This window comes from Lycium ferocissimum, chromosome 7 (genome assembly GCF_029784015.1).
Source record: "Lycium ferocissimum isolate CSIRO_LF1 chromosome 7, AGI_CSIRO_Lferr_CH_V1, whole genome shotgun sequence".
NCBI lineage: Eukaryota > Viridiplantae > Streptophyta > Magnoliopsida > Solanales > Solanaceae > Lycium > Lycium ferocissimum.
The window spans coordinates 20120535-20144987 of NC_081348.1; the positions used below are offsets into that span (position 1 = coordinate 20120535).

At 33.7% G+C, this 24453-nt stretch overlaps 2 protein-coding genes across 3 annotated transcripts; both read left to right on the forward strand.

Moving 5' to 3' along the window:
* Positions 1 to 4502: 4502 nt before the first annotated feature.
* LOC132063681 (probable serine/threonine-protein kinase PBL5) lies at positions 4503 to 11423 on the forward strand. 2 transcript variants are annotated; one of them, XM_059456356.1, is made up of 8 exons: positions 4503 to 4794; positions 5707 to 5804; positions 7705 to 7913; positions 8162 to 8845; positions 9143 to 9291; positions 10002 to 10223; positions 10395 to 10544; positions 10864 to 11423. In XM_059456356.1, exons 1-8 carry the CDS (start codon positions 4606 to 4608, stop codon positions 11173 to 11175), a joined length of 2013 nt encoding a protein of 670 aa, XP_059312339.1. In that variant the 5' UTR covers positions 4503 to 4605; the 3' UTR covers positions 11176 to 11423. The 2 variants fall into 2 exon arrangements, with proteins under 2 accessions (XP_059312339.1, XP_059312340.1); XM_059456357.1 differs by having other exon boundaries at positions 9146 to 9291.
* Positions 11424 to 13689: 2266 nt separating this feature from the next.
* Positions 13690 to 23956, forward strand: LOC132063682 (65-kDa microtubule-associated protein 5). The gene is made up of 11 exons (XM_059456358.1): positions 13690 to 13968; positions 15781 to 15984; positions 16075 to 16329; positions 16426 to 16641; positions 18192 to 18347; positions 18500 to 18659; positions 20950 to 21098; positions 22309 to 22396; positions 22996 to 23069; positions 23151 to 23225; positions 23398 to 23956. Exons 1-11 carry the CDS (start codon positions 13888 to 13890, stop codon positions 23647 to 23649), a joined length of 1710 nt encoding a protein of 569 aa, XP_059312341.1. The 5' UTR covers positions 13690 to 13887; the 3' UTR covers positions 23650 to 23956.
* Positions 23957 to 24453: the final 497 nt, after the last annotated feature.

Consider the following 24453-nt stretch of genomic DNA (forward strand, 5'->3'; position numbering starts at 1 on the left):
CTAGTTGATTTAGAAATTTATCTTTATTTTCCTCTTTTGATATCAGGTCAAACTTTATGCGGTTGACTACAATAGTAGCCGAAGTTCTTGAAATTATTTTGTGTGAAATCTTAACAGTTAAACCGATAACTGAACTGATAAGAAACAACAATCGATTAACTGATAACTCATTAACCGATATCTTAATGGTTCTTTAACGGTTTAACAATTCTACAAATCAACAACCGAAAAGTTGGACCGATAACTTTCAAACTCAAACCGAACCGACCGATATGCAACCCTACCATCCAAGACCCGACCCGAAGAGGTTGAAAAAAAAAAATTGACGACTTTATAAGAATGAAAGTGAGGTAAGGCATCAGATACAAATTACTTTTACTAATAGGAAATAAACATTCAGATAAGATTTTTAGCGGGCAAGGCATTGATTTTGATACCTCCCTCGATATTTGGACAGTTTCAATATCTTCACACGCTTGAGAGAATAGATTGACATGAAATAGTTTGTAAAAGGATCGTTTAGATGTGGATATTTTAGGTATGTGGTTGTAACAAACTAAGCTTAATTATTTGTTGGTTTTTGGTGGATGGTGGTGGGTGTGGGGGGGGGGGGGTGGTGGTGGGTAGAAGAGGGAGATGTAAGGGTAGAGAGAGAAGAGACAGTTTTTTTTTCTTTTCAGAAAAAGGAATAAATTTGGTTTTTTCACAAAGCTAATTTTTATAAAAGTAAATGGTGATATGACATTAATTTATTTAGGTGGATCTGATGTGTCATTCATGTCAGGGTGAGTGAACCACACACATCATCAGAGGGGTTTAAAATACTTGTTTTGATTGAGTTGAGGGGTTTAGTTGGCAAACCCGTAAGTACGAACACCGGCATAACAAAAATGGACAAGTACAAGGGCCTCTCAGGCTATTCCGCCAGTGAAACTACATGGTTGATTTTGTTGAAGAAAATCAATTATCATTCATACTTTTGTGTTTTAACATCATAGTATAATAATAATAATAATAAAATAATAACTAATACATCATATCATTTCCGGACTAGCGGCTGAGCAAATTCATTTTCTTATTCATGGACAGAAAAAGATTGCGGTCAGTTTGATAATGATCGAATGACATTGCTTCTTTGGCCCGAACCGAGAAATCCCTTAGATATGATGCAAAAGGACTCTTGAATTCATTCGAGATGTGAGTAAAACTCAAATTGGAGAAGAATATGGGCGCTCGGTTCCTTTTATTGGCACTATGTTTTTATTTATTTTTGTTTCTAATTGGTCAGGAGCTCTTTTACCTTGGAATAGAGTGTTTTATTTAGAGCAAGGTTTAAAATGTTCTCATTTGAATTACAGAACTTTCAAGGTAAACGATATTAAAAGTAGTTGGAGTGTTTTACCTTGAAAGTTCTGTAATTCAAGTGGGAACATTTTAAAACTGGAGTAAATAACTACATCATATATAGGATTGCGAAAGGCATTTAATTGTTAATCATCATTTAATTTATAGCATCGAGTATCATGGCAATGTTTGCTGATGAAAATACGGTTAATTCTATTCACCCAAGTTTGTATAGGTTCGACAGGGCATAGTTTTGACAATTTAAATGGGTAGGATTAGGCACATTTTCATTGTAGGTAAAACTGGGTACAATCCAAATTAGTCCGTCTACAAGTTAGGTTGATTTGGTTTTGATATATCTCAAAATGACCTAAGGGAGAGTATATATATATATTTTTTTAAATTGATATGTTAGATATAGAAATGATACAGCAAAGAGTTTTATTTGGAAATTTTGATAAATACTAAAAAAAAAAAAAAAAAAAAGAGTTGAACGAATTGAGCTATGATATATTATTAGCCTATTTTAGCTCAAGTAATATTTGGATAGGTTGATGCTTCGCTCATTTTTTGTTTCATCCTAGTCTAAACCTCCGTCTAAATTCAGTTTAACCCGCCTCTTTGCGTCGATTGTTGTTTTTCTCTTTGATAAAGAATTTTGAAGATACAGATATATGTAATGTAACTAGTGCAAACTCTAACAACACACGACAATATATGGAATTTGCCTACGTTGGAGATTCTAAGATTCATCAACTCCTTATTTTATAGAAATCTGTCAACTTCAAGTCTCGACAGGTCCCTACTGGAATAGAGAGTAGTACTGCTGGAAATCAAATACATGACTTCTCTCCATATATGATGTTTAATGCATTCATTAAATTTAAAAGTATTTTTCGATAATCTTAAAGGAGAACAAACACTTAAAAGCAAATACATGTTCTCTTGAGAGGGGGCTTTATGTTTTGACATTTGAACTAGCTCTATAGCTGATTTAGTTCGATACAAGTATGAGGTAATTTAGTTTTTACAAAAATTAATAAAATGATTTGTAGGTACTTTGTGCCATGGAACTACTTAAATCGTGTTTTTCAAATCATTTCGCAGTGAAAGGAAAAAAAAATTTTTTTTTACGTCATCACAGACATGAGAATTTTGACTTTCTAAAAGAAGATCGATAAAGCATATTGTATTACAAAACTATATGCAATATAACCTTAATAAGTAACTTTATAAATTATACTCCCTCCGATCTAAAATAATTGAGGTTTTAAGCTTGAGCACATGGAATAAGTAGTTCACTAATTTCTAAAAGTTAAGAATGGTTTTGACTTATATACCATCCTTAATTATGATTTTCTTATCTCTTTAGGTTGACATAATTATTGTGGGAATATGTGAATGTGCAAGGGCAAAATTTGGAAAAGAGAACTACTCTCTCCGTCCCATATTACTTGGCCAATTTCCCTTTTGCACGCTAATTAAGAAATCATAAATAAAAGATTTATTCTACCTTACCCCTATCTCTCTCCAATAAATACATACTAATCAATATTGATTATTTTCAAAAACATTTAATACTAAGGGTAAGATGGGAAAGATTTAATTAATTTTATCTTAATTTTGTAAATGAACAAGTAATTTGGGACATATATTTTTAATAATGTGACCAAGTAATATAAGACGGAGGAAATAAATATTTTCTTGGGTTTGTGAAATATCAATTATTTTGGATCAATTTTTAGAGGCTAAAACCTCAATTATTTGTACAGGAGGGAGTAATAGCCCAAGTTTTTATCAACCGCATGGAGATGAATCTTTCCCCAAAATTAAACAATTCACTTGCAAACAAATTAGATACCTTGTAATTAATGATTATACTTACATCAGCTAAATTACTGTTTTCTTTCGGACAGCTTAATTAGCCTAGAAGTTAACGACCAGTAACCTTTTTATACTAGCTATACAGTTTTAGAACAGAAGTTGGATCCTTTTGCTGGATTCATCCTTGTACATTCGTGAACAAGTTTTGCTCTTTCATTTCATTTACACCCCACTTTCGTCTCTGATCGACCAGTCGAACTCACAGTCAAACACATTAAATCAGACACGTTAATATTGTTATGCTCACGACCAAAATCGTAACTTAGTCTATCTTCACACACCTCTCAATTATATTATCTATCAAATTTTTCTTGAAAAAGCGTAATTAAAAAAAAAAGTAAAAAATTATAATGGGAAGCAAGAGAGTGGTTGTGGTCCATGATACATCAAAAGAGGTAAACTGGGCTGCTATTAGAGGGGTTCTTCATAATTTATGTCTGAGGGCTGGAGATGAGCTCATACTACTTGGAGTTGTTCACCAATTTAATAACTCAACTACTACGTCAGTTTTTCTGGGCACTGTAAAACTTCGTAAGTCTTCTATATAAATTCTGTTAAGACTTATATATATATATACAGAATTTTATTCATTTGTCCGCTTTATAAAAAGACAGCTCGGTGCACGAAGCATTTCACATTTACGTTGAATCTAGTAAAGAGTTGCATCTCAAGAGAACGTACGGTTGACAATCTACCTTAATGCAAGCATTAGTGGTTGAATCGAAAGTTCAAACCCGTAGCAAGACCTATATGTCATACGAACGGAGACAATTCAATCGTTGCTCTAAAATTCCCCTTCTCATACGTGCATTTTATGTAACGAATTGATGAAAATATGGCTACTAGAATTACCGAGTTTTTTGGAATTACACTTTTGTCCCTCCGTTTCAATTTATGTGAACCTTTTCAGAGTACGAAGGTCAAACTTTAAAACTTTGACCGTAAATTTTGGCATAGATTTTTCATGTTTGTAAAAATAAAATTTATATATTTAGAAACTACATAAAATGTACTATAAGTCATGATAATCTATAATTCAAATAATTTAGAAAAAAATATAAGAAAAACGTGGTCAAACAATCACCTCGTAGACTCCCCAAATAGTAATAGGTTTACATAAATTGAAACAAAGAGAGTAGTATTTTTCTACTTTTACCCATGTACTTAGTTCTTTTGCATATTTTCCCTTTTCTTTTAAATACTGATGTAATGCACTTCTGAATGTTATCTTGAGTGAAAATATATCTTTTACTCTCTTTCTCTCCCTTTCCCTCTTTTGTTCCTTCTTTCTCTGTTAATGAACTCACCTGAGCTCTTCGTATCGTTACATTTTATAGCAATACGGAACTATTTAAGGATTCGTCTTTTATTCAAAAAATGATAGAATATCTCATTATTACTTCAAATAGAATATCTCATTATTACTTCAAATTGTTTATTTTTCTAGTAGGACAACGGAATAAAGTAGACCAGAAACTGGTGGAAGAAGAGCTAGTTAAGAGGATGGATGAGTATAATAAGAGCATGGAGATGCTAGTGCTGTTGAAACAATGTGAAGTTCAGAAGGTTAGTCTCTAAAACTCTTACTTCATATATTGGTCACGTAATATATTAGAGAATTTTGTTTTGTTTTTTATCTTTTCCTTATAGACTAAATTAGCAATTTGTACTCATCCCTTTAAAAAAAAAAAAATAGAATGCACGGTTGAAAAATTACAAGAAGAATTTCAGCAAAATATAATTACGTCCCGTTACATCTTACATGAGTACGTTTTCCTCTAGTTTCAAATGGAAAATACTCTTCAAGTTTGAAAAATGAAATTTTATCTAGCTCTCTGTGTAAGAATGTTTCACATATGAAGTGTAGGCGTGGTAGTTTTCAGAAGTGCACCATTAGGATTTAGGAATATTATATATGAGTTACAGCTTGAAATAGTATAAGAAGAATGCAAGCAATAACAAGATACCAATTGGAAGCGGTCAAAAACACCTATGAAAATGTTTCCGTTCATTTTCATCATAAGCTGCATTAACTATATTTTTGCATTTGACGCCTAACACAATTCCAAACTAAGAATAAGTTTAAACTATAGTCAAAAGTTGAAAGGTAATTTTCACCATTTTTCTCGAAAAATTTAGACACTTGAAATTCATCGATTGTGAGACTCCGTTAAAGACAAGCACAAATATGAGAAGATTTAGTAACATCAAAATATGAATGAATCAAAAGTAGGTAATGAATGTGAAAATTGAGCAATTTAGAGGTAAAATTTAGACTCCCTTGTTATGTACAAAAAGTTATATGACCGTTAAAATCCATGTCCTCTTAATTGTTTTACTGGGTTGCTTAATTGTTAATTGCAATCCTGTGAAACCGGAAATTGTGCGTAGTATAAGAAAGTTCCACTAGAATCTTAAATCACAGAATTCATAGTTCAAATTTATTTCCACTTAATTAGTTGACTATTGGAATTGCAGGTCAAGTTTCACATAGAGGTTCAAGCAGGAAATTCACGAAAGGTGGTAGCTGTGATAGCAATCAAAAGGTTGGGAGCGACTTGGATCATTCTAGATAGGTTAGTAATAACGTATTGATAGTCTTTCCTTTTTAATTATTCAAAGGAATTGATCTGTTATTTTTTTTTTCCTTTCGTTTTTGTCCTATCAAGCATGTAAATGAGAACTCACGGTTCTCAAAGAGCTTGTTTGGAATTACACAGTTTAGCTTATTTGTTTGGTCAGGTAATTAGAAGGAAATTGAGTGTAATTGTGAGGATATAATTACACTCTCCAATTCTCAAGGGGTGTAATTACATGACGTTTTTTTTTTAAATCTCTTTTCTTTTAAAAAAAAAATTCTATTTATTTCATTTATTTTATCACTTCTATTATTTTTATTCTTTTTTGTTTTTACTTTTTAAATTGGTTTTATATTTTTAACATATTTATATTTCATTTTCCAACATTTACTTCTTGTAATTCCATATAATTGCTTGTATCTTTTTATTTCTTATTCATGTTTCTTTACTTTCTTCACTTAGCGTAAATATGTTATTATAGTTTTTAAAACTACACCTTCTAGTATTAGGAAAAAATGAGCCGCTAACAAACTTGGCATATAATGAATGAGGTCATTAAAGTATAATTTCGTTGTTGAATGAGGTTTCAGACTTATGTTTTCCTTTTCTTTTGAATTATTTTTACTTAAGTTATGTTGGAACTTACTTTATGTTATATTGGAATTTGACATAAGAGTATTGTTGTATTTTTTAAAAAAAAATTATGGTATATTTTCGGTTCCAATTTATTTGTTTTAATAGTATTGACTTGTTATTTCACATTGCGTGCCATTCATTTTTCAATTAGAACTGATAGATTTTTTTTTTGTCAAACATTTGAATAATGTTATGGAATTATATTTATAAATATTAATCTTTTTCTCAAACATGCGTTCATGATATTCTTACAAAATGTAAGCTTTTAATTTTTATAATTAACTAAATTAAAATATTATTAATATGAAAATATATCTGTCAATTATTTTGTTCAATATTAGTTACAAATATATGATTATAGATTAATATATCATTTACAAAAGCACATATTTGTCAAATATTAACTTTTAATTTTTGATGATTAATTTTTATTTTTAAAATTTAATCAAACTGTGTAATTATGCTTGTGCAACCAAACAGTACGCTTGTAATTACACTGTAATTACGTTATGACAAACAAACAGGCCGTCAGAATTACTATATTGCGTAATTACTTGACCCTAAATAAATTACTCCAAACTAAATCATGCATTAGTATAATTTTTAGAAGTCTTTACCTAATACTTGTTTCTATTGGTAAAGCTCTACTACTATATAAGTGGTTGACTAGTACATATATATGATTCTCTTTGCTATTCCCTTGCTCTGTTTATGCTAATAATATGAATGTGATTCATACTGGACATAGCCAAATGGACTCGCTAACATGGTATTTACTTGACTTTGAAATTTAAGCGAGTACTTTGGTAATTATTACATACCATTACATACCATAAGAGTCAGTAATTATAACATAGTATTTAATGTTCGTATTGGCAGTCGCGGAGGCAGGATTTTTGCCAAGGGGATTCAATTTTTTTTTTAAAAATGGCTAATGTGGTTAGTTGGAAGTGAACTTATGTTCTCAAAGAGACTTTGAACCCGCTGAGCTAAGTTTTGGCATTTGTCAAGGAGATTCATCATTAATATATATTCATAAAACATATATTTAATCGTATATATACAGAGTAATTTTCCGACACTCTTGCCTCGATCTACATCCGCCCATGCGTATTGGTGTTGGGTTAATAGCCAAGTTATCATCAACTTGAACCTGCGTGAAGTTCGTAGTATAAAATATTATTGCTTTGGGCCTTTTTTTTTTTTTTTTTTCCTTCTATTTAATAACTTTTGGTCGTATAACTTTTTTTTCTTATTGTAGGGAAATGAAAAAGGAGAAGAGGTACTTTATGGACAAGTTATCATGTGGCATATCAAAATTGAAAAGTGACAACTCCATGGAAGATGTGAGAGGGCCACTAACATTAATAAAGAATGCCAAGGTCTCCCTTACCAGAAATAGGTTTTCTTATGATGAAATGATCCCAGGAGACGATGACTCGTCAGAAGAACTTTCGTCTTCTCAACAAAGTAAGCAACATATATAGCTCTGCATAACTGAACTGTAGTTATATTAATCAAATGAGAGCTTTTGGTTCACATAAAACCATTTTAACGTAGGTATGTATGACACTGTTTTGAAGTCGAGGAAGTATTTAATGGAGTAAATAAAATAGGACTCAAGCTATATGTATGAGCAATTCGTTTATCATACACCTTAGATGCTTCTGTTTTATGTTTAACAGTGCTTTGTTTTTATTTATTTTGACGAATTGTAGACTTGAAAGTTGTTTCACATATGAGAACCTCAAGCAAAGAACAAGCAAGCAGTATTCCCGGAAAGCCAGGCTCAGATTTTTGTGAAAACTTGAGGAACTATTCGGGTTTTCCAAGCTTGAACTTGAATTCAAGTGACCTAGTAAATTCAAGTTCAAGCTTGGGAAACCAGAATAGTACCTCAAGTTCTTCTCATCAGAAAGCAAAAACAACCACCGAAAACTCACCTTCCGACATCTCCAATGACCAGAACCAAAATCATCAAAATGTCAAGGACAAAGAAAAAGAGGAGATATTCAGTGATCAATACTTTTATGGTGTAATATCCAAAAAATCTGAATGTTCCATTTGCGAGAACAGAAGGCCAAAGATGAGATGGCATAAGGACTTCAGTTATAAGGAGCTTGAAGAAGCAACAGGAGGCTTTTCCGGTGAGAATTTTCTGTCAGAAGGTGGATTTGGTTCTGTTTATAAAGGGGTTTTAAAGAATGAGCTAAGAGTTGCTGTGAAGCAGCATAAAGATATGAGCCTTCAAGGGGATAAACAATTCAAGTCTGAAGTTGATGTTCTTAGCAAGGCCAGACATCCAAATTTGGTCATGTTGTTAGGGTCTTGCTCCCAAGGAAACCAAAAGTTGCTTGTCTATGAGTATGTTTGCAATGGCTCACTAGACCATTTTTTATCAGGTAAAGTTTATATTTGAATTGCTAATGCATTAGCTTTAGAATGATAAAACGAGGGGTTGGATGGGTGGGTTGGGCTATATTGTTCGGATTAAAATAGATCGAATCAATGAATAGGGCCGCCCTGGTGCACTTCAAATCAATGAATCGGTTAGGTCATACTTCGCCCAAGGTTTACTTGGGTTAAGATGACCGGGTAAATTTGGGCTATGTCCGAAATGACCTGCCAATATATATACCCAACCCGTCCATGTTTGAGAATCTGTATATGCTCACTGATTATTATTTTATACTTTGCAGCAGATATAAGGATGCCTCTCAATTGGGAGAGGAGGATAAAAATAGCTTTGGGTGCTGCCAAAGGCTTAGAATATCTCCATAAACACAACATCATTCACAGAGATATCAGACCTAACAACATCCTCATCACACATGATTATGAATCACTGGTATGTTGTCCATGGATTACTTATATGCATAGTATATTAATTTCTTCATTTATTCTTAGCCTAATATATAAATTCTCTTCATGAATTTGATCTAGGATAAAAGATCATTTTCCATCTTCCTGATTATATGACTCTACATACGGCATCAGCTTCTTTTGAAATGTATAAAATTTCCTGATTTTAGTGTATTTATTTGAAAGAATAGGAAGGAGAACAGAATAACATATGGAATAACAAGATAGTGCATTTCTATGTCAAAATCTACAACTGTTCCACAACGGTTCAGAGTACTGATCAAATTTATTAGTTTTCACTTTATATTGGAAGTGAATGTACTATTTTCTTATTAAAATAACAGGTACATATTTAGAGACTACACAACTTATTATTAACCATTATAAACAATTAAAATGTTTAAACAATATTTCAGAGAGTGGTAGTCCAAGAAAATTATGTTCGTCTCTCTAAGTAGCAATAATATCATAAAAATCAGGACAGACAAAGCACGTGTAACAGTCATTCTTCAGTCTTGGTGAAATGCATGTAACAACTTACGACCTTAGATTGGTTCAAGCAAATTAAGGTGAAACGCACTGGTCTAAAGTCTGGAGATTGAAATGGATATGATCCTATAATGTATGGACAAGTGACAGTTATTTTCCTTAGGTGTTTTAAGTTAAACATATTTTTATCTAACATTTATGTCTTAGCTAGGAGATTTTGGACTTGCAAAAGCTGGGTATGATGAATCACAAAATTCTTCTGGTAACAGCGTGGTTGGCACTCTTGGATATATGGCACCAGAATATGCAGCTAGTGGAAAGTTCTCAACTAAAACAGATGTTTATGCTTTTGGGGTTGTTCTGCTGCAGCTTATCACTGGACTCAAGACCACAGATAAATATCCTGAAGATAAAAGTCTTGTTGAATGGGTAAATTAAAAAGCCATTTCACCATATAACGTATGCTTATTTATTGTTCTATGACACGACTAGTTCTTTATTTGTAATAGTATTATATCCTCATGTGTTCTGTGAAACAACGTTATAACATTAATTGCAGGCAATATATTGCTACTGATAACTTGCACCTTTCAAGTGCAGGCAATGCCTCTTTTGGAACAAAGGAATTATCCATGTCTAATTGACAAAAGGATTATGGATTCCCATGATTTCCATCAGCTATTTTGGATGGTTGAATTAGCGGAAAAGTGTCTCGAAAAGGATCCTAATAAGAGGCAAACCATGGAATGGGTAAGTTTTTCTTGTAATGTCGAACTAAAATGACTTAATCCTCTCTTGATTTTTTTTTTTTTTTTTGGGATTTGTTTATTATTGGATGATTCTATAAGATATGATTACTAGTATCCATCATTTTTTTTTTAAAACTATTATAATCTTCATCTGTATGATCTTAAAACCGCAATACTGAATTTCAGTATAAAGGTCTCCCTTCAATCCATCATATATAAAACTCTTTACATTATGGTTCTTTCCTGCACTGTTGACGCATCAGTTTGTAATTGTTGTTATTCTTACCTTATTGATTGTTATACATATTTTGTTAATGCAGGTGGTTAAAACTTTGAGTCATATAATGGAAGGAAATGCTGATTATGCTATAGACTTCAACTCCATAGAATCAAGCTCATGTGTTGATTTAGGTAATAATGATCATAACAGTAAACATGAGGATGGCAAAGGCAATGAAGAAGATAAAATCCTTGGAACAGAAGCAACTTCTTCATCTTCATCAAAAAGGTGGAGTCCTTCATCATCCAATAGTACTCATGAAGAATATGGAAGAAGGAAGACTCCTCGCAAACATAAAGGACCATCTCCAAACAAAGGCAAACTACTTTATAAAGAGATGATAATTGACTAATTGATTTTAGTCAGAGGCAGATCCATGATTTAAACTTTATGAGTTCAATCTATAATGTTTTTGGCATTGACCCATTTTATTTCTAAAATTATGGGTTCAAGTATACTATTTGTTGTAATTTTAATGGATTTCCCACAAAAAAGAAATAAGTTTCACATCGAAAATATTGGGTTTAGATGAACCTAATGTTGCAACGCTTCATCTGCCTACGGTTTAATAATATTTGGCTCTGGGATTTTGTAAGATTAGGAATATTTTATAACCTTGATATTGTTTTTTTTTTCCTTACACAAATGTAATTTCATTTATTGCTAATTGTTACAAGATGTGACCCTTCTCCTCATAGTTTGATTTGAAGGGTCATTAGTATAGTAGTCATACACAAATGAAGGAGGTGAAGTAAAGCGTGACAGAACAGTAATAGCACTATTAGAACAACCATATTTGGACAAAATATCAGCTACGGTGTTGGCTTCTTTGAATGTATATTGGACAGGTGGCCCTTCAAGATCGTCGAGTAGTGACCTTGCATATAGTAAGAATGTGTGAATGTCTTTCATTTACACCGTTAGGCATAGAGCATAATACCTGTGAGTCAGATTCAATCTGCAAGGAAATGATGTTCAGTTCCTTGGCGAGTTGTAGTCCATGTAACAATGCAAGTAGGTCTCCTTGGATAATGGAAGTAGAGATAAGGTGTTTGGAAAATCCAAATATCCAGCTACATGTATGGTCTCTAAAAACACCCCCTATTCCTCCGTTTCCAGCAATATTGTTGTTGAATTATAACGGTCGGGTTTTTTTTTTTTTGGATCATTAAGTCCGCTTGGGAGGTTTTTTATTGTTTTAAATTTTTTGCTATATCATAAATGTTGCTGGAAACAGCACCAAGATGACTTCTAGTTTAAAATAGCAATAACACAAGTGACTCTGTGAAAAAATAAAACAAAAAATTGTTTTATATAATTTTCACTAATTGGATGACCTACTGAGCAATCAACTCCAAAATGGGTTGTTACATCCATGTTTTGCTAATGTATGTGCCACTTGATTGGCCTCTTCGTAGATTGGCCATCTTCCGATATGATAACAATTATTTTACTACTATACATGCAAGTAGTATAATGAAAAGAAGAATCAAGATATATCCAGAATTTCAAATAAGGAAAAAAGAATCTCATAAAGAAAACTAAAGACTTTGAAATTCAAAAAATGGTAAGGAATTCCAATTTCTACATAATGCTATTAATTTCTAGAAAAGAAAAAACTTGCAATAATCCGAAGTAATTGAGGGCATTTGACATTCTTGAAAATTTGGAAATGTTTTAATTATTTTGAGATCAAAGGTTTTTTTCTGTTCAAAATGTGAACAAGATATTGTTTTTCTGTACCAGTTAACTAAGCACAAGGGTGTGTTTGGTATGGAGAAAAATATTTTCTCAATTTTTTTTTGTTTGGTCCCCGTCCTACCCCTAATGTTTTCCTAAATTACATCTAAATATTTTTGGAATATTCTTTTGCTTACATAAAAAGGCACCCCAATGCACTAGCTCTCGCTGTGCGCGGAATCTGAGGAAGTATCGGACCACAACGGTTTATTATACGCAGCCTTACCCTACGTTTGTGCTAGGGCTATTCACAGTTTTGGTTAAAACCAAAACCAAACCGAAAATTTAACCAAACCGAATAAAAAAACCGACATTTGGTTTGGTTTGGTTTGGTTTTAAATTTGAAAAACCGATAATATTTGGTTTGGTTATGGTTATAGTAAAAAATAACCGAACATATATAACGAACCAAACCGATAATTATATACATAAAATTTATAATTATTTATATGTATAATATTAACTTTTCATAAATAATTAAAGATATTTTATATCTTTTAATTATTAATTTAATTTTAGGTCTACTTATTTTTAAGGCCCATGTCTTAAAAGAATATGTCCAAGTCAACAATCCAAGCCAACTCTAATAAGTCGTAAGCGTAAGGGTAAAAAGTTAAAATCCTACTATCTCTTTTCATTTTACATTGCTTATCGTATGTCTTTCCCTTAATATCGGAAAGTTCGCCCTTGTGGGCCGTGAGAAAAAAGAGCATAAGAAATTTGAAGAATGTAGAGAGAGAATATTTGAATTGTCACGGCTAGTATAAATTGAAAAACCGAACCAAACCGACAATAACCAAACCGGTGGTTATTATTTTACTTGGTTTGGTTATGGTTTTAGACATTTAAAAACCGACTAAATTGGTTTGGTTATGGTTTTAACCAATAACCGACCCAAACCGAACCATGAACACCCCTAGTTTGTGCAAGAGGCTGTTTCATGGCAGCAAATTCTTTTGCTTACTTAACACCATAAAATAAGCAAGAAAATGACATATTTTATAAGGAAACTTCAATACAAAATACATCCCTAAGTGCAAATTTTCTAAACTCTTAAAAAATACTCCATACTCCTTAATGAAGGAAAACATAAAAAAAAAAAGGAAGAAGAGAGAAGTAAAGACAAAAAAGGTGTAAATAAAGGTGAAAGGAGAGAAACGGGGAAATTAGAACAGTTTTCCCGCCCAAAAATGCAAAATGTGACTACTTTTATAACGCCAAAATTTAAGTTTTGTACAGATAAACATTACCCTATATGTGAAAATTGAAACACCATTCTCTTCAGTGATTTTCTAGGGTTTGGTTTGAAGAAAGAATCTGAGTAATGTCAATCAGTGTTTCCTCTCCACTCTCTCTTTCTAAATCTGCCACTACTACCTGTGGCTCTCTTCTTCAGGAATTGCAGGTAACACTTTCAATTCTTTTTATTGTGTCTTTGAAAATGATTCTTGTTTTTTTTGTTTTTTTTTTGGTTCTTTCTTTTGGGTACTCAGAGATTCTTGAAATATTAAGTTGGAGTAATTCTTAAGTATATTTGTTCACTAAAGATTTAGGGTTTTTGTGTTTTCCCGTTCTTCTTTACTTTTTTTTGTTTTATTTAAATGTGTGGGAGATGCAGTGGAATTTGTAACAAGTAGCCATAACTGTTTAGACAGCGTGTGACTTTCATGAAGAGGAAAAAACTTTTTATTTGTTCGAATGTTCTTTCTTTTGGGGAATATTGTTGTTGTTGTTATGTTATTTTTACCTTTTATCACAAATATACATACAAATACGTACGTACATAGATAAGAAGAAGACCCAAGACTTGTTTTTTAATTGCTGTGGAGGAGGTTATTGGGAAACATGATACTAGAAATTTTTGGAATTGATCATAAGGCAGTGTGATTTAATTGGCATATGATTGAATATGCAAATTACAAATCATCGGTATCTTTTTTTTTTTTTTTTTGTCATGAAAGAAAACGAAAAGAATTGATAGTGAAGGAGAGTTCTGAAAGTAGAATTCTCTTAGTTGTTGGTTGAACGAATTGTCAAAACATCAACAGTCTGAAAGAATTGATGTTTTGACAGATTGCGTAACGTTTTTTTTGCGATACTTAGGTTGATTTGTTATATTCTTTGTGGGCTCTTGTTTGGAATTTCAATTATACATGTCAATAGCTTGGTTATTCGTGTATCTTTGTATTCTTGTTGCCATATGTTTTATTATTGTATTGGAGTATGTAAAATATTTAATAGCTACAAAGATTTGATGAGGAAAAAGTACATTTTTTCTGAACTGGGGAGATCTTGCAAACTGTTTTCATTTCGTTAGGGCACAATTAAACGTGTACTTCTGGAATTTGAGATGTGATAGCTTTTAGTTTTAAAACTGAGCAGAGATTGCAAATGCCATTGATGGCCTAAGGCTGTGGCTTAAAATGCTAAAAGTGATTTTATTTGTTATGCTTTGGTATTATAGTTCAAATCTGCTGCTTCTTATCTTGTAAGTAATGTTGTCAATTTTGAAATTACAGTTCAAATCTGCTGCAAGTGCTTTCCAAAGTTGATCCAATTTCATGATAAGTTTCCTGCTTGATTGTTGCTAGAATACACATTTATAGTTGCCCATGTCACTTTAGCAAAAAATATTTGCTGCTTATATAATTTGCTTTCTCATTTTAGTTCTAGTAATTTGCTTCTTGCTTGGCCATTATCAGAATATACTTTGTTTCGTTTTTCTGGCTTACACATTTGGTATGTAAATGCGAATTGCAAATTATGTACTTCAAACACTTCCCTCGACGTTCTTTAGTTGTATAAAGATGAGAAAGTTTTTGTCTGCATAAAAGCAGGTGAAGAGAGGTGTTTGTTTCTTTTTTTTTTTTTTTTTTTTTTTTTTTTGGTTTAAGGCTCCGTCACGCGTTAACATTTATATTGTGGTTCATGCCCTTACACACACACTGGTGTACCCAAATACTTTTTTTGAAACTGAAAAAATAAACTGGTGTACCCAAATACTTATGGTTCAATAAGTTCCTGAAAGTAATTTATCATTTCAATAATTTTGCTTGGCCTCCTAAAGTAACTATCTTTGATGTCTCTATCTCCCTAATTTGGAGAATGATGCATTTTTCTCCTACTTCCCCACTTGTGTCGGTATAATATGCTGTATTTTCACTTACACTTATGGAGGTAGAATATATTCAAATAATCTGTCATTTTTTGTCTGAAGGAAATATGGGATGAGATTGGGGAGAGTGACAGTGAGAGGGACAGAAAGCTTCTACAGGTTGAGCAGGAATGCCTTGACATTTACCGTAGAAATGTTGATAAGGAGAGAAAATACAAAGCTGACTTGCATCAGTCATTAGCTGAGGCTGAGGCAGAAATTTCCAAACTTGTTTCTGCCCTTGGAGAACAAGCTTCATTGCAATTGGTTTGTCTTATGTTTCTCTAGAATTGTTAAACTTCTCCATGATTCAGGCTTTCATTTTTTTAACAATTAAACTCTTTTCTTCTTTTTCAGTCTGGAAAGATGAAAGGTACCCTTAAGCAGCAATTGACGGTTATTGATCCTGTGTTAAAAGACATAAGGACAAAGAAACATGAAAGGATTAAGGAATTCTTGAACATAGAAACACAGATAGCATCGATATGTGCAGAAATAGCAGGAAACGACAGAGTTTTCAGTCCCACAGATATTCAAGTGAATGAACAAGACTTGACGGCTAAGAGATTGGGAGAACTGAAGTCACATCTTGAGGAGCTTCAATCTGAAAAGGTTACTTAACTGATTTTCTGCCTTTAATTTTTACTGGTATAAAACAAATTACGTATCATTTCAATTCAAGCTGTTAACTTTCGTCCTTTTTTGCAGAACCTCCGTTTGCAACGAGTGAATAGCTATATGAGCGCAATTCATGATCTTACTGTAGTTATGTCACTTGATTTCAAGAAGATAATAGCTAATATCAATCCAAGTTTGGTGCCTCATTTGAGTGTACAATCAAAGAGCATAAGCAATGAAACACTTGCTAGCTTGACAAGTGAAGTGAATTCACTGAAGCAATTGAAAGAGCAGCGGCTAGAAAGGGTGGGTGAATTATCAACCACAATCTCTCCATGTTTTGCACTTCACATTTGGTGGAACAGTTTCTCTAAAATATATAGGGACCAAAAGCGCTCGCAAGTTTTAATTTGTTTTGAGTAGACTTGCATGACTGCATATCATTTCAGTGCGCCTAGTGGTGCAAGTTCCTTGTTTTTACTGCACTAAATATGACAACTTACAAGTACTGTTTTGTATCAGTCTCTGGCCACATAACATTTTGAAACTTGTATTTCTGCAAGTCATATTTCGGCGAAAATGAATTAAACGATCAACAAAATATTACCTATTACAAAATTTTAACAACTAAGAATTTAATTGGATAAACATGATTGAGAATTGGATGCAATGTTATCTGCTCTTGTGGTTAATTTCAGATCTAGACTACCCTATTCAGAAAGCACCCCTACATACAATTCTTATATTATTATTCACTGCATAATAACCGATATATTATAAGCCCTTGATAATTTGTCTATGGGCAAGTTCTACAAAGTGGTGGTTAGACCGACTATGTTGTATGGGGCGGAGTGTTGGTAGTTAGGATCTCTCACGTTCAAAAGATGAAAGTTGCCGAGATGAGAAGGTTGAGATGGATGTGTGGGCACACTAGGAGGGACAGGATTAGGAATGAGGCTATCCGGGACAAGGTGGGAGTGGCCTTGGTGGAAGACAAGATGCGGGAAGCGAGACTGAGATGGTTTGGGCATGTGAAGAGGAGAGACGCAGATGCCCCAATTTGGAGGTGTGAGAGGTTGGCCATAGATGGTTTCAGAAGAGGTAGGGGTAGGCCGTAAAAGTATTGGGAGGGGTGTTTAGACATGACATGGCGTAGTTACAGCTTACCGAGGACATGACCTTAGATAGGAGGGTATGGAGGACTCAGATTAGGGTAGAAGGCTAGTAGATAGTCTCGTTTGTCCTTTCATATTAGTAGTCGCATTATCGCGCTATAGTTCCTTGTGTTTTGATTTCTGCTACTATCTGTTATTTCTTGTACTTTGATTATCTTATTTTATCTGTGGTAGCTACTGTCCCTTTGCAAACTGCTTCATCATGACTTAGTCGCTTTCGTTATTTTCATTTCCATATTGCTTTGAATTTCTTGGCCTTATCTGACCTCTTTTTATGATTTCTATTGAGCCAAGGGTCTTTCGGAAACAGCCGTCCTACCTTGGTAGGAGTAAGGTCTGCGTACACTTTACCCTTCCCAGACCCCAGGTTGTGGGATTTCATTGGGTTGTTGTTGTTGATAATTTGTCTATGAACCAAATGGCCCCATATATCATTTGGCGCACTATTTCTGTTTATGATGTTGATTCTTCTTTCATTTGGAGCAACACCATTTATGTACAGGACTGTTACAAAGTAGAAGCCATAGTTGCTCTCATTAGCTCTATACACAATCTGTGAGAGCTACTTTTGATGTACTCAAATGTCTATGCAGGCATACACTTTAAACTGTTACATGTATAAAACATTTCCTTAATAAAAAATGATGCTGATTCTTTGTTCATTTTATTTTATTGGTGAAGCTTCAAGATCTTGGCAGCTCTCTAATAGAACTTTGGAACCTCATGGACATGCCGAAGGAGGAACAACTGAGGTTTAACCATATTACATCCTTAGTTTCTTCTTCTATTGATGAGGTATCTAGACAAGGATCTCTTGCCATTCACATTGTTGAACAGGTACATTAAGTCATGATTCCTTTCTCTTTTTTCATCTTAGTCTTTGGGGGATGCGGGAAGAAATCATCCGAAGATTTTCGAGTTGGTTTCACTTAAACTAACCTACTTTCTCTACTACAGTCTCTTACTGCTTCTCATTTGCATGTTGGTAGGCTGAAGTGGAAGTTGAGCGTTTAAATGTCCTAAAGACCAGTAAGCTGAGAGAATTGATATTTAAGAGACAAAATGAGCTTGAGGAAATCTATAGGGGTGTTCATATGGATGTAGATAGCGAGACTGCACGCCAGATTTTAATCCAGCTTATGGAGTCTGGTACATTCAGTTTACTGTACCCTCATTTCTTTTCTGTGACTTTGATGTGATTTAACTGCTTTTTCTTAAAACAAAAGTTAATTTTCTCTTAAAATGATTTTTCGCTTGAATTATTCCAATTCTCAATTTCATTATTTTGTTTCGAACTTATCGTTTGTTTCTATTGTTATGTGCTGGGTTTTAAGTGAAAAAAACTGTTAAATCCATTTCTGATATTTTAGCTGCACTGTGCATGCTTTTTTGGTAGAGGCAAGTTTGTGGGGTTGATTCTGAAGTAATGGTTGGTTTGGATTTACTTTCATATGCTAAGGGCAATAATTTGGCATCTCTCGGTCGAATCACCTTAAAATGCATTTGACTGGGTATTAGCTCTTGACTTCTAACTTGGAAAAGAACGCTTAGTGTAAAATCTAAATCCTTATGTTTGAGATGATGTAGTCCTTGATGGCATGTTCTGCTCTTGCAAATTCCCTCTTTTGAATGGTCAACTCTAAAGAAACTTTTGTTGGTTACAACTTGAATTCAGCAGTCAACATCTCCTTCAGAAATGGCAATCAATTGGCACCTAGTGCAAATATTCTTCTAGATTTAACCATATGCACAAGTAAACTGAAGGTTTTGGTAATAAAGGAGAGACTAGCCTATGATCTATTTTCATCTTAAACTGTTAATAATCTACTGTACAAAATTTTGAATAAACTACATGAATTATAAGTTCAGATAGGCATTTCAAATACCAACACTAGCCATCACAACCATGTGAAAGGAATAAATACTAGACGTAGACAAATTAATATAAAGTTAAAAATTGTTGGTGCTCTAAAGATGACTTAGTATGAGACCTGGAGGACGGATTCCTAAGCAATTTTTGAAAAGAAGACATGGCTATTGAGAATGGAGTACACGTGGCTCACTTATGAAATCAAACAGTGTTCCCATTGATGTAAAGATAACGATACATGAAATAAAATATACCCTGTGATGGATGAAGAATGGAGTGATAAATGACCCTTTTCAACTGCCACATCATATCTAATAGCAAGGGCAATGTATAGCTCTCGGAAAAATCTATTCGCAATAGGTAGCAACCCTGTCTGATGAGACTGAGGGGCTCACAGTATTCCCTTAAAACTTATCTTAGCTGATATGATGTGTTGCATGCAAATATCAAATAATAGGACTTCAATATTTTTTAGATCCTAACAACTCTATGATGTTCCCTCAAGTTTAGACTTTCTAAAGTTTGATATAAGATGGACATGATGCAATAGTTTTATATTCATAAGGGCCTTTCTTCAACAAGATACTCTAAGGGCATTATATGAATATTACATTGTACATTTTCTTTCGTTGTTTAGCCATTTAATTAGTAGAAACTGTTGGAACCTGGCAGTAGCTGTTGAATCATCCCACACTATATTAAAAGATTAAAGGCTTCAAAGAACTATTTCCAGAGTTTCTGAAGGGCCTCTGAATGAGTGCTTAACTGCAACAAGAAAAGGGATAACGCATTAACCTATGGTCTATGGGTGGAGGCCTTACTCCTTTGATGGCCCAAGCAAGTCATTAAACTATTAGATGGATCCTCCCAATTCCATTTACTTAAGGCTTAGTAGCGGACAGATGAGACCCACAGTTCTAGTAAGTTAAGCTTAAGCTTTTCGCAGTAAAGCAATTCTACAAGCTGCCACTACAGTGACTTAGTACTCAGGTTGTGACTTCTGTTCTTTGTAGCCTTTATTCCCGTCCTCACTGGAAGATATGATTTCCTCCCTTGTTTTCTCCTATGAATGCTCGTTATACCTCTGGTGAGAGAATATATATATGAAAATTGCTAGGAGAGTGTTACTGTCAATATCAATTGACTGTTTACAACTTTGATATACATAATGATACAGAAGAGGATATGTCTTTTTTAGCTGAGTTGTGCATTCATTCTCGTTTTTCGTTTTTTGAACACACTACCCTGTATGTTGGAGCAGGAATGCAAATGTGTCCAGGCCTCTTGCATCTTATCATGTCTATTGATAAGATCAGTAGAATTGAAAGATAAGACTTCATTAATATTAGGTTTATGTTTGTACAGGATGTAGATGCAATTTTAGATATAATTTGGGAGCACGATCTGTAGTTAGGTTTAATCGCACTGGCTTAGTGCAAGCTTTTTGTAGACGGCGGTTTATGGCCTGTTAATGGAATGAAATACATTTACTTGATCAATTTTTTTTTTTTTTTTTTTTTTTTTAGGTTTATGTAATCTTATACATTCTTTTATTATAATCCAATACAGGCAGTGATCTCTCTGATCTTCTTTCAAGCATGGATGATCAGGTGGTGAAAGCCAAAGAGCAAGCTGCTAGCAGGAAAGAAGTTTTAGATAAAGTGGACAAGTGGAAACATGCATCTCAAGAGGAAAGCTGGCTTGATGAGTATGAAAAGGTATACATCTACATAAATACAAGTGTTTACATGAGAATTATACTCAGTTATGAATCATATGGAGCATACGTGCATAAAGGGCACCTCTACCAAATTGGTTCTTTTATCCTTATATTGTAGGTCAACTTTATATTTTTCGTAGATATGTCATAATCTAATACCTGTTGCAAGCTACTTACGGAAGTCTGGCATCTCGAACTTAGTCTTGGAAGAGGCCCCCTTATGGCAAGCTTAAAGCCTAAAGCTCAATGCAGTGCGGACTTGCTGCTTTGCTTCACTTAAAAGCTCTTTAGCATACACCTAATACATCCACGAGTCTGTCTTAAAAGAGGACAACACTAAACAATATAGTTTTCAAAGCGATATCCTAATTATTAAGAATTGGATAAAATATATTAGTATTTTGGCATAGTAAATTAGAAATTTAGTAATGAAAATTCGCAACCAATAAAATAGCAACTTGCATATTAGTCATAATTTAAAATGGTTTTGAACTTGATTGAGGTGGTTGTAAATATAGCTATTTTTCTTCTTTTGGTTACTTATAATTTTTTCGATTCTTTTTTCATCTACATCCTTTATTCACTAAAGCTGACACTTCAATGTGTTTTGCACTTAAATACCTAGCAGACACCTGACACTTTTCTACGTTTTTTGTGATAACAAAGGCATGCCTGAGGATTCATGTATTGTTAATTTGCTGGCTTTTCTAAGTTGTTTGTGCTTATAGGCTAGTAAGTAGTAACAAATGCTGTGGATAAGTGCAGTCAAAGTAGCGTACAGTTGGTTGTAAAAGCTTATATCAATCAGTCCAGTTATTCAGTTCCATTGCTTAAAGTTGGCCAGTGGTAATTGGATGTGTCCCGCATATAAAATATGAAGCATAAGCCTTCTTAAAAATAAAAAAAAACCTTCTTAAAAAAAAAAATTCCTTCTCAAAATATGAAGCATAAGTGCAGTCCAGCAAAATCAGGTGATAATGGGATAACTCGATTTGCTCATCCATACACTTGTATCATTTTCTTCAATCACAAGTATTTACCTTTTCTATGCCTGGCTGGCTTGCCTAGTTTTAGTTCAGGCTTCTTGAGGGAACAGAAAACACTGGTTAAGTACCTGATAGTTTAGATGCAAAACGGATCTGAGGTTTTATAAGATACTGTTTGCAACTTGAGTTCCCCATTAAATCATGATTAACTTGTTTTAACAGGATGAAAATCGTTATAGTGCTGGGAAAGGTGTCCATATCAATTTGAAACGTGCAGAGAAAGCGCGGATTTTGGTCAGCAAAATACCATGTGAGCTTGTACTCTTTTATCTCATTTGATGTACTCATCCTCCAATGATAGACCAGTATTAGTAGCTTCATGATGCACTATTGTTTCCTTTTGGAGGAGGATTATGCATAATTGTGGATTTCTGTTAATTACTATATGAAGAAGTTCCCTTTTCCCCCCTACCTTCAAATTTCATCTCTTCTTCTGGTTACAAACTTACTAGTTCACCCATTTCTCTTTGCAAACTTGTTGTCTACTCTGGAAAGTGGAAACTGATACTTGATTTCGGATGGTGCTACTCTGTGGCCTATTTGTTATGGCTGAACAATTTTGGTACTTGGAAGTTAAACTATCATTGAGGTCTATTCATTTGATTTTTCGTTTTATTGGTATTTGCTACTTGGTGTATTACATTACTTTCATTGATCAGTTGAGCCTGAAAAGGTGTTCGTGGCCCATACCTGTTGTGGTAATCATTAATTAAACTATGTTCTTGGAGGGCTACCTTATATTAGGTTCTACATCAATGCATTTTCCACACATTCTAATCTAAAGTATGTTGTGAATATCATATGTCAGCAATTATCATATAGTGACTGAAGTTTGAACCTATAATGCAGCTCTTGTTGAAAACTTGATTGCCAAGATAAAGGCCTGGGAGAAGGAGAGAGGAATGCCATTTTTGTATCACAAAGTGAGTTCAACATTGTTTTTCATTTAAGATGATATTATGTTGTGGAACTGCACCTTCAGACCAGAATTTTTTTGTGTCTAGGCCCCTCTACTGCATACTTTGGAAGAGTACATCATCTCGCGACAGCAAAAACAAGAAGAGAAACGTAGATCTCGGGTATTACTTTTTATTCTCTTGTCTGATACTTGTTTCTGAATCTTTTGTTCAGACGTTAGATAGGAACTGGGAATCGATCTCGTCGATTTTGCATTATTACTGTCTTGGTTAATTTCCGATAACTAATTTAGCACTTCTAGATTTGGATGATTGAATAGTGTGTATATTTCAGGAGCAAAAGCGGCTCCAAGATCAATTTGCCGCAGAACAAGAAACAATCTATGGGTCGAAGTCTGCGAAGAAACCTCTGGGTAATGCTAACACGGTGCCGGGGACTCCACATAGTCGGCGTATGTCTACACCTTCGGGTCGTTATGGTGCATCCATAGGGAAGGAAAAGAGAGGGAGTGGTCATGTTGGTGCTGTAATACCCCTAAACTACGTAGCTCTTGCAAAGGATGATCAGAAACCTGGAGGACTTTAGGCTGGAATAGTGATTTGTATAAAGATTATACATGTCTGCTATTTTTGCACAAGCTAAGCCCACTTACCCTTTGCGTGGTAGTATAGCATATATTAGAATAAAAGGCCACGCAAGCGTAGTCATTATTCTTTTCCAATTTACAGAGGTTTTAGAAGTCTGCTATTAACTGGGGCATGAAAATGCACATATCGTCCTCTTCATTTTCTTAACAGAACTTTCTAAGTACATGTCTGGTAATATTCCGCCAAGATATTTTTGCAAATGCTCGTCTATTTCATCACTTAAATTGAATTTGCTCTTTTCACAATATTTACTCTACGATGGGGATGTTGAGAACATTGATATCGTAGCAAATTGATTATCCACCACAATATTGAGCAAATTCAATATTTTAATCTAATGAGCCGAACATCTCCAACAAAAAAGTATATACACTAAACAATACACAAATTACTACTACCTACATAAATTTGTCCGCAAACTAAATGACCCTTTACAGCTGAGTGTCAAATTGACAGGTTCCGTGTTTGCAAATTAGAAATTGCACAAAAACCTATTTGATGATGAACGAAATTTAATGCGAAGTTATAAAGTAGCTTATGCATTTTGTCTACTTTGGTACATATTTTAAAGTTGTAGTGAAATTACGCTGTAATTTGTTATTCATCCCCTGGAAAAAAGAAAATAAAAATCCGACAACTGTTCAGTCACTTGACAATGAACCGAGCTATTCTCTCTCCCTCCGAATGTATTAAATCAATAAACTTATTCGAGTTTCAGCTGTCATACTTCTCCGTTTCTCGA

Coding starts and splice junctions, on each gene's coding strand:
- LOC132063681 (XM_059456356.1), top strand. CDS start 4,606: ATGATAGAATATCTCATTATTACTTCAAATAGAATATCTCATTATTAC. Junction 7,914..8,161: donor ACTTTCGTCTTCTCAACAAA/GTAAGCAACATA, acceptor GACGAATTGTAG/ACTTGAAAGTTGTTTCACAT. Junction 10,545..10,863: donor AGAGGCAAACCATGGAATGG/GTAAGTTTTTCT, acceptor TTGTTAATGCAG/GTGGTTAAAACTTTGAGTCA.
- LOC132063682 (XM_059456358.1), top strand. CDS start 13,888: ATGTCAATCAGTGTTTCCTCTCCACTCTCTCTTTCTAAATCTGCCACT. Junction 18,660..20,949: donor AATCCAGCTTATGGAGTCTG/GTACATTCAGTT, acceptor AATCCAATACAG/GCAGTGATCTCTCTGATCTT. Junction 21,099..22,308: donor GGCTTGATGAGTATGAAAAG/GTATACATCTAC, acceptor TTGTTTTAACAG/GATGAAAATCGTTATAGTGC.